Genomic DNA, 11,780 nt, shown 5'->3' with positions numbered 1-11,780 from the left:
GTGGAGATAAACTATTATGAAGGTTCATTTGTAAAATGGCCTCCATCCTGGCAACTTTCCGTCAACTCCTGAAAAAGCCTCTGAGATGATCACAGGCAAGCCCTACCTTTCAGGGAAGTAAAGAAACGGCTATCATCCTCTAAGATGTTGGCACATTATGATCCTCAGAAAGACCTTGTATTGACACGTATTGACTACCCATGCATTGGGCTGGTATTAGCTCACTGGTGGCCCAATGGAGAGGAACACCCAATAGTGAATGCAAGTAGTTTTTTAGGTAATGTAGAGCGTAAATACGGCCAGATAGGGAAAGAGGATTGATGGTCATATTTAGAGTCAGGAGTTTCCAACACTACCTTTATGGATGAAAATTTGTGATCATAACAGTTCACAAACCTCTACTTGGTCTGCTCAGAGGACAAGGCAGTATCACCCACAGCTTTGGAGGGGTGTGGGCTTTCAGGAGTGGGGCTGTAATACTAGGTGCTCACAATTACAGGGGTGGTGGGGGGCAGTGAAACACCATCAGGAATGCCAATGGCAGGCTCATGATTCTGCCAAGTAAGAGAGACAGTTTGATTATAGGGGACATTGTTTGGTGTAGGAACCACAGAAATGGCCCTGCATGGTTAAAAGCCATGGTTAATACACAGTCAGGACCAGTGTCATATCAAGTTTGAGTGAGTGCTATGTCCTTAACAAGCGCGTGAACCACATGAAAACTGCAAATTTGCAAATGGTGCAGAAGCAAAATGTGCCCTATCACTTCCAGCAGACAGAAAGGCTGCTAGAAACTTGGACTCACCCTCTCCATCAAGTATTGATGAGTCCTCAGAATTAGAGATGGACATGATGGATGTGGCCACCCTGACATCTTTGCCTCTGGAAGAAGAGAGTGAAATTCAACTGAGGTGATCCTGGGGAAAGAGGCAAGCACCCATGCTTTACACGCCACCTGCATAGTATGCTGAGTCAGCGGAAGCTGAGCCAGTGGTAAAAGTCTCCAGGAGGATCTCCAGCAAAAAGGAATCGTCTATGGTCTAAGCCCTCAGACTCAGAGTGGGAGGGATGTATTGATTGTAACAAGGTCAGCCAGCTGGGCTTCACAGGATATGAGTTCCCTGATTGAGGTTGTTAATCTGGTCCTATCAGGGAGCCATGGCTGACAGATAAAAAGAGGCAAGCCAGAGGTTCTGGCACTCTGAAAGCTGGCTCTGAAGAGCTAGTACTAGAGTAAAGCACTTTTCAGGTATAAATAAAGGGTGACAGAATACCAGCATTCACGGAGTTATTTCAAAGCCTACACTTTAAGACTAAGTTGCACTTTTGTGCTAAAGAAATAAAGAGCAGATTGAAGTTATTGTGTATGTCCTGGGAACAATAATAAACATTTTAACTCATGCTGACAGGAATAAAGGTCAACTACTTTCCTCCAAATTTCTGATCTCAAGATCTGTAAAACATAATTTGGGGCTATCAACAACCAGTTAAATATCCATTTCTTTTTCTGCTGATATACAAATTGGAGGCAGAAAATGTTCAAATGATCTGTCTGTTTCTGAAGGACAGGGCTACGGTCTGGATAGGTTTCTCACCTGAGTAAAATGACCTGTTTTCAATAAATTGCTGAAACAGCTCTTTTGAAATAGCTGATGTTTCATTCTTACTTTTAGATGCACAGAGTGTTCTTTGTTACAAATGCAATAGCTTTAATTCCATATTTTTGCTGCACATCAAACATTGAATATAAAACTGGAAGCTGGAGTTTGAGGATTACATTTCCAGTTAGAATCCAAATGCTCGTAAATATAGTTATCAGGTGTTAAACAACCAATCTATTTCCAGTAGAAATAGCAAAGACAAGATTTAACCACCCATTACAAATAATGTCATACTTTGACACTCACTTTAACAACTGTCTGTATTCTACATCTCTCTCAACATAGTAAAATATTCTGATGTGCTTTAGAGGAGCAAATTGAGAAGTAAATTGACAGCAAGTCAAAGAATTAAAGCAGGAAACTAACAAATTAATTTTAAGGTGCACCTTGAAGGAAAAGAGGTAGAACATTACCAAGAAAGAATTCCAGTGTCCAGGGTCTACAAGATGGTGAAAGGCACAGCAACTAACAGGAGAGCATTTACCTTAAGAAGGCAAATGTAATGTTAGCATTCATTTCAAGAGAGCTAAAATACAAGAGCAGAAGTGTATTGCTGAGACTGAGGTTGAGGCTGCATAAAGCTGTGGTCACACACGCTTGGAATAATATGAGCATGTTTTGGGCTCTGTATCTAAGGTAGGATGTGTTAGCCTTGGAAGGGATCCAGAGGAGGTTTACAAGAAAGATCCCAAGGATGAAGGTCTTCTCATATGAGGGGCAGTTGAGGACTCTGGATCTGTACCCAACGGAATTTAGAAGAATGAGGAGGAATCTGATTGGAATGTACAGAATACTGAGAGGCTTGGGTAGAGAAAACACGGAGAAGATGTTTCCACCAGTAGGAGAGACTTGGACCCGAACACACAAACTCAGAATGAAAGGACAACCTCTTAGAACTGGCATAAGGAAGGAATTCCTTCAGCCAGAGGGTAGTCAAACTGTGGAACTCATGGCTACAGAAGGCTATGAAGGCTGAGTCATTTAGTGTATTTAAGGCAGAGGTTGATGGCCTCTTTCTTGGTAAGGGGATAAAGGGTTGTGGGAAAAGGCATGAAAATGGGTTTGGAAAACATCAGCCATGATCAAAAGGCAGAGCAGACTCGATGAACCAAATGGCCCAATTTTGCCTCCATTTTCTTATTATCTTATGGCAAAAGAAGTGGTGGATCTACTAGAGGTCAGAGTTACGAGGTTGTAGGAAGTTAAACAGTTTGGTAAGCATGGAGATACGGAGAGGTTTGACCAGAATTCTTAAAAAAAAGTCTTGATGAACACCAAAAAAGTGTTAAAACTGATCTTATCCAGTATTCTATCATGTGCTGGACTTCTCTAGAAATTGAATTACAGAGTCAACCTGATGGTCTTTTGAAAAGGAATTAGTATATATCTACCTGTCTGAAAAATTAGTAGGAATTTCCAAGGTTTTTTTTGATGTAGATCCTCAACTTAATAATTCAGGATAGAACATTGTAAGCATGAAAATAAACAAGTAAACTAAATGATTGTAGGCAGGTTTCCATTGCATATACAAGCATGAGATTGTGGGCTCTTTCTTTCCCTTGCTTTTATATCTGTTTCTTTGCTGTCCTCCAGCCCTCAGAGGCTGTCTTCTTATTTCCTCCCAAATTTCATAGTTCCTGTGATTTGCTTGCTCCATTACAGCCTCTCTCCCTTTATCTTCCTATCATGTTAGGTTCTCAGTACTAATCACTGACAGTTGGAACTGGGTATAGCTTGTTGCCAGCAATCTTCCTTTCTATGCAGAGTCTAAAGGCCTGTCAAATTATCAGATAGATAACTAGGAGGTCTTAAAGAAGAAGGGGCTCTTGTCTTACACAGTCAGGTGTAGCTTCTATTATAATGGCAGCAGATACAATTAACACTAAGTAGTTGGGCTTAACCACAAATAACAGGAGCCAGAGATAACTAGTCTGTCTCTGTCAGGATCTCATGCTAGACTGTTTGATTGGCCATCCAGACACTGGGTTACATCCCAAATTGAATGGAGCTAACGCAACTTCAAAATTAACTTTTTCAGTACCCTTGCTTTATACATAATTTCCCACTGCCCAAATATAAGTGATGATAAGCTAGAGATTCCTTCACATTAAATTCAAAACTTCTCATTTGAATTTAGATCACCTGAAGCATGACATGTTGATGGAGGCTACTCTTTGTAATCTAACTACTTAAAGTTAGCTCAGTCACTGAGTGCCTGTGACTGTCAATTTTTGGATCTTTTCAAAACCACATCCTAGTTCAAAAAGTCCTTCCATGAAATTCTTTCATGACCATATTTTGCATGATTTTTCAATTATAGCAGATAGTGCATCAGAGATAATATTTGATGAAAGGCTCTTAAAGTCAACAAGCAATCAATCCTTAGTATAATAGATTGAAACAATATTACAGCACTGGAACCAAGCTTGTAGGCATCAAGTTTCTTTTATTCATTTTTGGGATGAGGGCATTGCTGCCGAGGCAACATTTACCTCTGTCCCTAATTGGCCAGAGTCAACCACATTGCTGTGGGTCTGGATTCACATGTAGGTCAGACCAGGTAAGGATGTCAGTTTCCTTCCCTAAAGGACATTAGTAAACCAGATTGTTTTTTCCCGACAATCAATCATCATTAGACTCTTAATTCCAGATATTTATTGAATTCAAATGCTATGATATGCCAAAGCAGGATTTGAACCCAGGCCCCAGAATATTATCTGAGTCTCTGGATTAGCTGTCCGGTGATGTTACCATTAGGCCATCGCCTCTCCTTAAGTGCTTTATGCTTCACAAACCGGATGTTGTGCTATATCTCACAGTCAGTATAACTCTAAGAAACACAGTATATTGGTATGCCATTAAGAAATATGTTCATTAATGCATCACTCTTTTTCACCATGTGGCCTTATAGCATAATAGAAGTCTCAGCTCCATTTGAATTTAGATCACCTGAAGCATGACATGTTGATGGAGGCTACTCTTTGTAATCTAACTACTTAAAGTTAGCTCAGTCACTGAGTGCCTGTGATTGTCAATTTTTGGATCTTTTCAAAACCACATCCCAGTTTCTTATATTACAAAGAATAACGTAAATGTTGCTGCATCCAGTAAAGATATCCTGCTGGAGGAAAAATACACATCAGTTTAAAACAAAACCAAATCAATGAAAAATGATGAGCAAATAGGTTGCTCCATTACTCCAATAAATTGTTGATGGAAGGCAATAATATAACAGCAATTTAAACTGATATAACACTATTCCCTATTCAAAATGGGAGGGAGGCAAAAAGGAGTTAACCAAAGACTGATTGGCCTAAATCTATTGCTGGAAATGTATTGGAAGCAATATTAAGGAAGTAAGAGTGGAATAATTTGAGAATCATTATCTAATCAAGTCACAAATGGAAAATTGAGTCTGCCTAATTTATTCAGGAGTTTTTGAGGAAGTCAATGGATAGAGAGAAACCAGTAGATGTGTTGCGTATGGACTTCCTGAAGGCATTCAACAAGGTAGCTCACAAAAGATTGTCATAAGAGCCCACAGTGTTAGAGGTAGTTTTTCTTTTAGCAGGGATATTGGGGTAGGAAGCAGCAAGTAGTGATAAGGGGATTTTTTTCAGTTGGAGACCCGTGACCAGTGGAGTTCCACAGGGATCAGTTGTGGGACTGCAACTGTTTACAATATATATTCATGACTGGAGGAAGGAAGTGAATATACTGTAGTTAAATTTGCAGACAACACAAAAATGGTGGAAAGGCAGATTGTGAAGGGATGCAAACAGTTTTCAGAGATATTAAGTGGGCACAAATTGACAACTGCAGTATAATGTGGAAGGGAGAACGAAAGATCATAACATTATTTAAATGGAGAAAAATTGCAGAGAGCTACAACATAAGGGGGTTTGGGAGAAACACAAAGGTAGCACACAGGAGCAGCAGGTAAGCAGGAAGTCCAATGGAATGTTGCCCCTTGTTTCAAAGGCTTTGGCGTTCTTACTGCAGCTGTACAAGATGCTGGTGAGACTACATCTGGAGTCTTTGTATCCCTATTTAAGGAAGGATATCATTTCATTAGAGGCACCTTTAGAGAAAGTTCACTAGGATGATCTCCAGTATGAAGGAATTATCTTATGAGCAAAGATTAAGTGGGTTGGGAGCTGCTCGATGGAATTTAGGAAAATGACAGGTGATCTCATTGAAACATACAGGATCCTTAAGGGGCTTGACAGGGTAAGTGCTGAGAGGATGTATCTCCCTCATGGGAGATAGTGTATAACCAGAAGGCATAGTCTCTGGATAAATGCACTTCAATTTAAGACCAAGATGAGGAGGAATTTCTTCCTCAGAAGGTTGTGAGTGAAGAGGCACTGATGCTCAAGGAAGGAATCCAGAACTTGGGCCATGGCAATTTAAGGTGTAGCAACAAAGTGTAGAACAATTATGATTGGGAATTAACAAGAGGCCAGAATTACAGATATTACGGAGGCTGGTGGGACTGGAAAAGATTACTGAGAGGTGTGACGGCATGAAAGGATTTGAAAACAAAGAGGATGTTTTCTTTTTAGAAAGAAGCATGTCTTAATCAGTATAGATCAGCAAGAACAGGGGTGAGAACTGGGTGTATTCCAGTTTGGGACAGGTAGCAGACTTCTGGACTTCAAGTTTACAGAAAATAGAATGTAGGAGACCAGCCAGGGGTGCAATAGAAATGTCATGGCTAGAGGTAATGGAGGCATGAATGCGGGTTTTAGCAGATAACCTAAGACAGCAATGAAGTTGATCTTAGATGGCAAACATGAGGCTGCCTTTAAATGTAAAACATAAGCTAGAGTGGATCAGGAGCAGGAAGGGAACTTGGGAATGATATGGAGTGGGAATATGCAGGAGGAATGTTATGGAACAGCAGATGGGATAGCATGGGAAGAAGGAAGGGTTGGGGATGATACCAGAGGAATGTGAATGGCATTACAGAAATGACATAGGAAGCATAACAAATCACAGGATGGGAAATTAAAGAACTGTTGCAAAAAAATACGAATTTCACCATGGTTCTTTTGTTGGCCTCTGTTAGTAGTTCTATCCTTGCCTTGCAATTAGCTGGAGGACAACCATAGCATAGCCCTATTGGGAAGGCAACATTAATCTTTTTCTAAAAACTTGTACGCCCATAACTGATGCATTCAATTTTATTCAGTTACAATTTGCATAACTTCACAACAGGGGATTACGTACTGAACAAATGTATTTCCAGGAATGAAATTTGGACCTGAAATTTTATATAACAAGCTATTTGTGTAATGATATGTGCTTTTTTAAAAGAGACATTCCTACAGTTCCATTTTGTGAATCCACATTGCATTTTATGTCACCCATAGAAGGCTTTTTAAAACTACTTAAAAAATCAGACTGAAATAGGTTCCACTTAGTGGCACATTGACATTTCACACCAACCCATCAGCCAATAAAAAAGTTCAACAATAATTACTAACAACCCATTATAACTGGTTTTGTTCAGTAACAGCATTTAAGGGCACAGAAGCGTTACAAGCAAGTTAAACAGTACTGTGAAAGTCACTGTCATGAACAGACAAGAACCTACTTGACCAAAATAATAGTCACCGAGAAACTATTTATACAAATGAGTGTATCAAGAATGAGTTTGCATGGTACAATGTCTCTATCTTTGAACCAAGAAGCCTGAGAGTTCAACTCCTACCTGTTCCAAAAGTGTATAATAACATCCCTGAAAAGGCTGATGAAAATATCCACATGCTTTGAGGCAGATTTTAGGAGGGAATTTTCTGAAGCACTTCATCACACACAAATGATTGTTAAAACATGAACTTTATTCCCATATAAACATCTCAGGGTGCAACTAGAGTTTTCAAAAATCAGATTGTTATCAGTCTTTTATTAGGTAAAGGTATCAAATGTTAGAGAGCTAACATAAGTAATGGGACTGAACTACAAGTGAGTCATGATCTAATGCCAGAACTAAGTACGGAATGAAGCAGCAAGCTTCGGAGGCTAAATGATCTCTTCCCATTGTAACTGATATGTTTTCTCATACACATTGTAGTTATAATTAAAGAGGCAAATTAACCTCTAAATATAAATCTTTTGACATTCTGATCACTAAAGGTACTAACTGCTCACTTCTTCAGTCTTTATTTCAGAAAAAGTTTGATCCAAGAAAACAGGCTGTTTTTCCCATGTCCTCGTGTACCATTTCTCTCAGCTGATTTTTCCATAACCTCTGAAGTGGCCTTGCTCGCTTCCAATACCACGCTGTATTCCTTCAGTATGATAGCAAGCTCCTTCTCTGGATTAAAGTGCAGCATCTGCCTGTTTAGTAGCGGGACAATTAAATTGAAACGATCTACCATTTTATTAAGTTGCTTAATATCGTCTCTGAATTGCTCACATTTCAGATTCCACTGTTTCTGGTTGTAGAGGGTGAGAGACTCACCAAGCTTTCTTCGATACCCCACCATATCACTTCTGAGCTTGCTTATGGTTTGATTTATTTCTTTCTGCTGAACAATCCATTCTGGTTGATATCCATTTTCTATGAGTATCCTGTTCAGGTTATGAGTCATGGGATCAATGTACGGATACTGTGAAAATTTTTGCAGTGGCTTGCCTTTACCACTTAGATTGTCAAATTCACCTTTGGCCATTGATTCTTGGATGAGATCTTCCACCAACCGTTCCACCGCTTGGGTTATCTTTATCTTCTGGCTCTGCCGGACATCTTTCACCATCATAGTGTTCTCAAGATCCTGGTCTTGCAGCTTCTGCTTTCTGTAGTCCAGCACCTGCTCTGTTGCACGGTTCATCCGGAATTTTCTGTACTGTTTCTCTCGTTGACTTGGTGTCCCGATGCCAATGCCTTCGAAGCTAAGGTACTGTCTATGCTGAGGTGCTATGTATTTGGATTGCTCTTCCTCGTCATCTGATCTTTCATCAGACTGTGTCTTTCTTTTCTCAGCTATATGTCTGACCACGGCCTTGTAAGCTTCTTTCACCTGGATGAATTTTCGAGGATCTGCCCCAGAACCACTGTCTGGATGGTGCAACTTTACCAGTTTGAGGTAAGCTTCCTTCACTTCATGGTGGCTACAGTTCTCCTGTACATTCAGCAGGCGGTAGCAGTCTCGGAGGCTCTCTCTAATGGTCTTGTAACCCGAAAGCATTCTAACACTTCCACGACAGGTGACAGCACAACTTCTCTTCGCTGTTAGCATATTGTCGTCGCACTGATTGATGACTAATACCGTACGGGAACACGGCAGGGGACCACTTCACCTTGCATTTAATGAATCAAAAAAAAAACTTTTGGTCTTAACAGAGAGGAAAAGAAACACCGCGTTCCTTCCTGGGATTTAAGGGACAGGACTGCGTACATGTCGCACCAGCAGTGAATGCAATTTTCTTGTCTGTCACATTGAACAAAACTGTTGACCTCCTCCAAAAACATTCAGTAGACATTAAGAACAGATGTCCGGAAATTCATCCAGTTGGAAAAGCAAGCTGTGGAATCACCTTTTGTCTCTGCCCCTCAGCAAGGAGCCATGTCTATTGTGGAAAGTGAATCCTGGGAGCTGTAGTTTTGCTTTATAAAAACACTTGTTTAAAAACTCCAGGTAGTGCTCTTCTCAACTGGGAGAGACAGCGAAGTGATTGATGCAGTAAAACTGTGGGCTTTCGAATCTAAACTGTTCCAGAACGGAATGATAGAAGTTTAAACGACAACGTTTAAGAAGGAAAACTCCCCACTGGCAAAATGCTTGATTGCGAGATTCTGGTTTTGTGAAGGACGAGAAAAATCCGTTTTAAAAACAAATGGATGCAAAATACTGCAGATGATGGATCAGGAGAAAGACGCTTTATCTCAGGAGAGAGGATTGTCAAAAATGTTAGCTGAGCTGGGGACCAGACAGAGAAATTGTGGGTTCAGCTGTTTACTGGGTCTCATGGACTAGATGGAGAGGAAACTAAAGAAAGGAGCAAGCTTAAGCATAGAGGCTATAATTAACAGACCCAGTTTAAGGGAAAAGTCTCCCATTTAAGGGGGAGATGAGTCTTTTTTCGGGGGGGTTGGTGATGGTCCTTTGTATAGATAATTCTCTTTCGCACCTAACAGTGGAGGCTTGTCACTGAATTCATTCAAGGCAGCCTTAGATAGATTCTTGATTGACAAGGGTTATGGCAAAAGCAGAAACCGCTGGAGAAACTCAGCAGTCTGGCAGCGTCTGTGGACGGAAAGGAAAGTTAAAGTTTAAAGGCCAGAGACCCTTTTCTCTTAACTGATAGTAGCTAGAAAAAGGTGGTACTTATGGTGATGACAGGGGGTGGGGGTAGGAGTGAGCAGAATTGTGGAGATGGAACAGAGAGAGAGACAGTTAGGCAGTCAGAGGATTAGCTGATAGACCAGGGAATGAGAAAAGGAGATAAATGGACCAAGAGTGGGTGAAAATTTGCTGAAAGTGGCCCATGTCATGACAGGGGAGCCTGGGGCATAGGAGTGGCTAAAGGACATGGATGCAAATGTTTAGGCCCTAAAATTGTTCAACTCAATATTGAGTCCTGAAGGCTGCAGGATCCCCAAGCAGAAGATGAGATGTGTTCCTCCAGCTTGTGCTGAGCTTTGCTACAGCACCGCAGCAAGCCCGAGACAGAAATACTGGCCAGGGAACATGATGTATTGAAGTGGCAGGCAGCCAAATCTCAGGGTCGTTTTTGGTTTGATTTGACTTATTTATTGCCATGAGCATTCTGTTACAAAATATAGTGAAAAGTGTTGTATTGTGTTGCCACTCTGCCACCATCTTAAAACACAGAAAAATAAAGCAAAACATAGAATATAAAGGCAAATAAAAAGAAAAAATGTTCAACTTTACAGTCCTTGTTAAGTGCACCATCATGGACAGAACATTCTCACTCTACAGCACCATCTCACTCTACCATCTCACTCCACCGATACCCTCACCACTGAGTCCTCACCACCGAAGCTGCCGGGTACCGCATCAGCCCAAACTCGACTCTACCGCTGCCATGAGTTCGCTATAAGTCCACCTCACCAACGCAATCACATTGGGCCCAAACTTGCCTCTGCCGCAAGAGCCATGAGTTGGAATTAAGATTAGATTAGATTAGATTCCCGACTGTGAAAACAGGCCCTTTGGCCCAACAAGTCCACACCGCCCTTTGAAGCATCCGACCCAGACCCATCCCCCTATAACCCACACACCCCTGAACACTACAGGCAATTTAGCATGGCCAATTCACCTAGCCTGCACATCTTTGGACTGTGGGAGGAAACCCATGCAGACACGGGGAGAATGTGCAAACTCCACACAGACAGTAACCCGAGGCTGGAATTGAACCTGGGTCCCTGGCGCTGTGAGGCTGCAGTGCTAAACGCTGAGCCACCATGCCACCCTATTGGGGTGCTAGTTGGCACTGGGCCCCACCTCATTGATGCAGATGCTGCCAATGCAGAACCAAAATCTCTCCACTGTGCTGGGCCTAGTTGCTGGTGCCAATTCTTGTGCCACGACTGTGCTCTTCAGCGAAAGGCAAGGAAAATAAAAGAGAAAAAATATTTTAAAAGATGAAACAAGAATGAAGAAAAAAGAATGGAAAAGAAAAGCGAAGTGGATGAGGCCCCTGCTCCGAAGCCGTACTCCACCGCCATATTACCAGAATGTATGTGTTCCATGAAGCAGTCACCCAGCCTGCCATTCACCTCCTCAATGTAGATTAGACCATATTTGAGAAGCAAGTACAGACTAGGTTGAGTGAAGTGCAGGTAAATTGCTGCTTCACCCTGGAAGGTAAATGGGCCCTTGGATAGTGAGGAAGGTGGAGGCTAACAGGTAGGTGTTGCACCTTCTGCAGTTACAAGAGAAGGTGCCATGGGGGTATGGAGATGTTCAAAGTGGAGGAGGAGAAGGTGACCAAGGTGTCACAGAGGGAACAGTCCCTGCGGAGGGCTGACCAGTGAGGGAAGGGGAAAATGTGTCCGTCAGTGGCATCCTGCTGGAGGTGGTGAAAATGGCAGCTCATGATGCTGGTGGGGTGAAAATAAGGACCCAAGGGAATGCTGTAGTTGTT

At 41.6% G+C, this 11,780-nt stretch overlaps 1 protein-coding gene across 1 annotated transcript; it reads right to left on the bottom strand.

Annotated features, from left to right (window-relative positions):
- Window positions 1-6,888: 6,888 nt before the first annotated feature.
- Window positions 6,889-9,262, bottom strand: dnajc28 (DnaJ (Hsp40) homolog, subfamily C, member 28). The gene has a single exon (XM_048541218.2). It carries the CDS (start codon window positions 8,906-8,908, stop codon window positions 7,829-7,831), a length of 1,080 nt encoding a protein of 359 aa, XP_048397175.1. The 5' UTR covers window positions 8,909-9,262; the 3' UTR covers window positions 6,889-7,828.
- Between the last annotated feature and the right edge of the window lie 2,518 nt (window positions 9,263-11,780).

Source organism: Stegostoma tigrinum, chromosome 12 (genome assembly GCF_030684315.1).
Source record: "Stegostoma tigrinum isolate sSteTig4 chromosome 12, sSteTig4.hap1, whole genome shotgun sequence".
NCBI lineage: Eukaryota > Metazoa > Chordata > Chondrichthyes > Orectolobiformes > Stegostomatidae > Stegostoma > Stegostoma tigrinum.
Note: the sequence above shows the minus strand (reverse complement) of the source record. Positions and strands in the feature narration are given on the sequence as shown.

Bases quoted from the DNA above. Each gene is read 5' to 3' on its own strand.
- dnajc28 (XM_048541218.2), bottom strand. From the start codon at position 8,908: ATGCTAACAGCGAAGAGAAGTTGTGCTGTCACCTGTCGTGGAAGTGTT.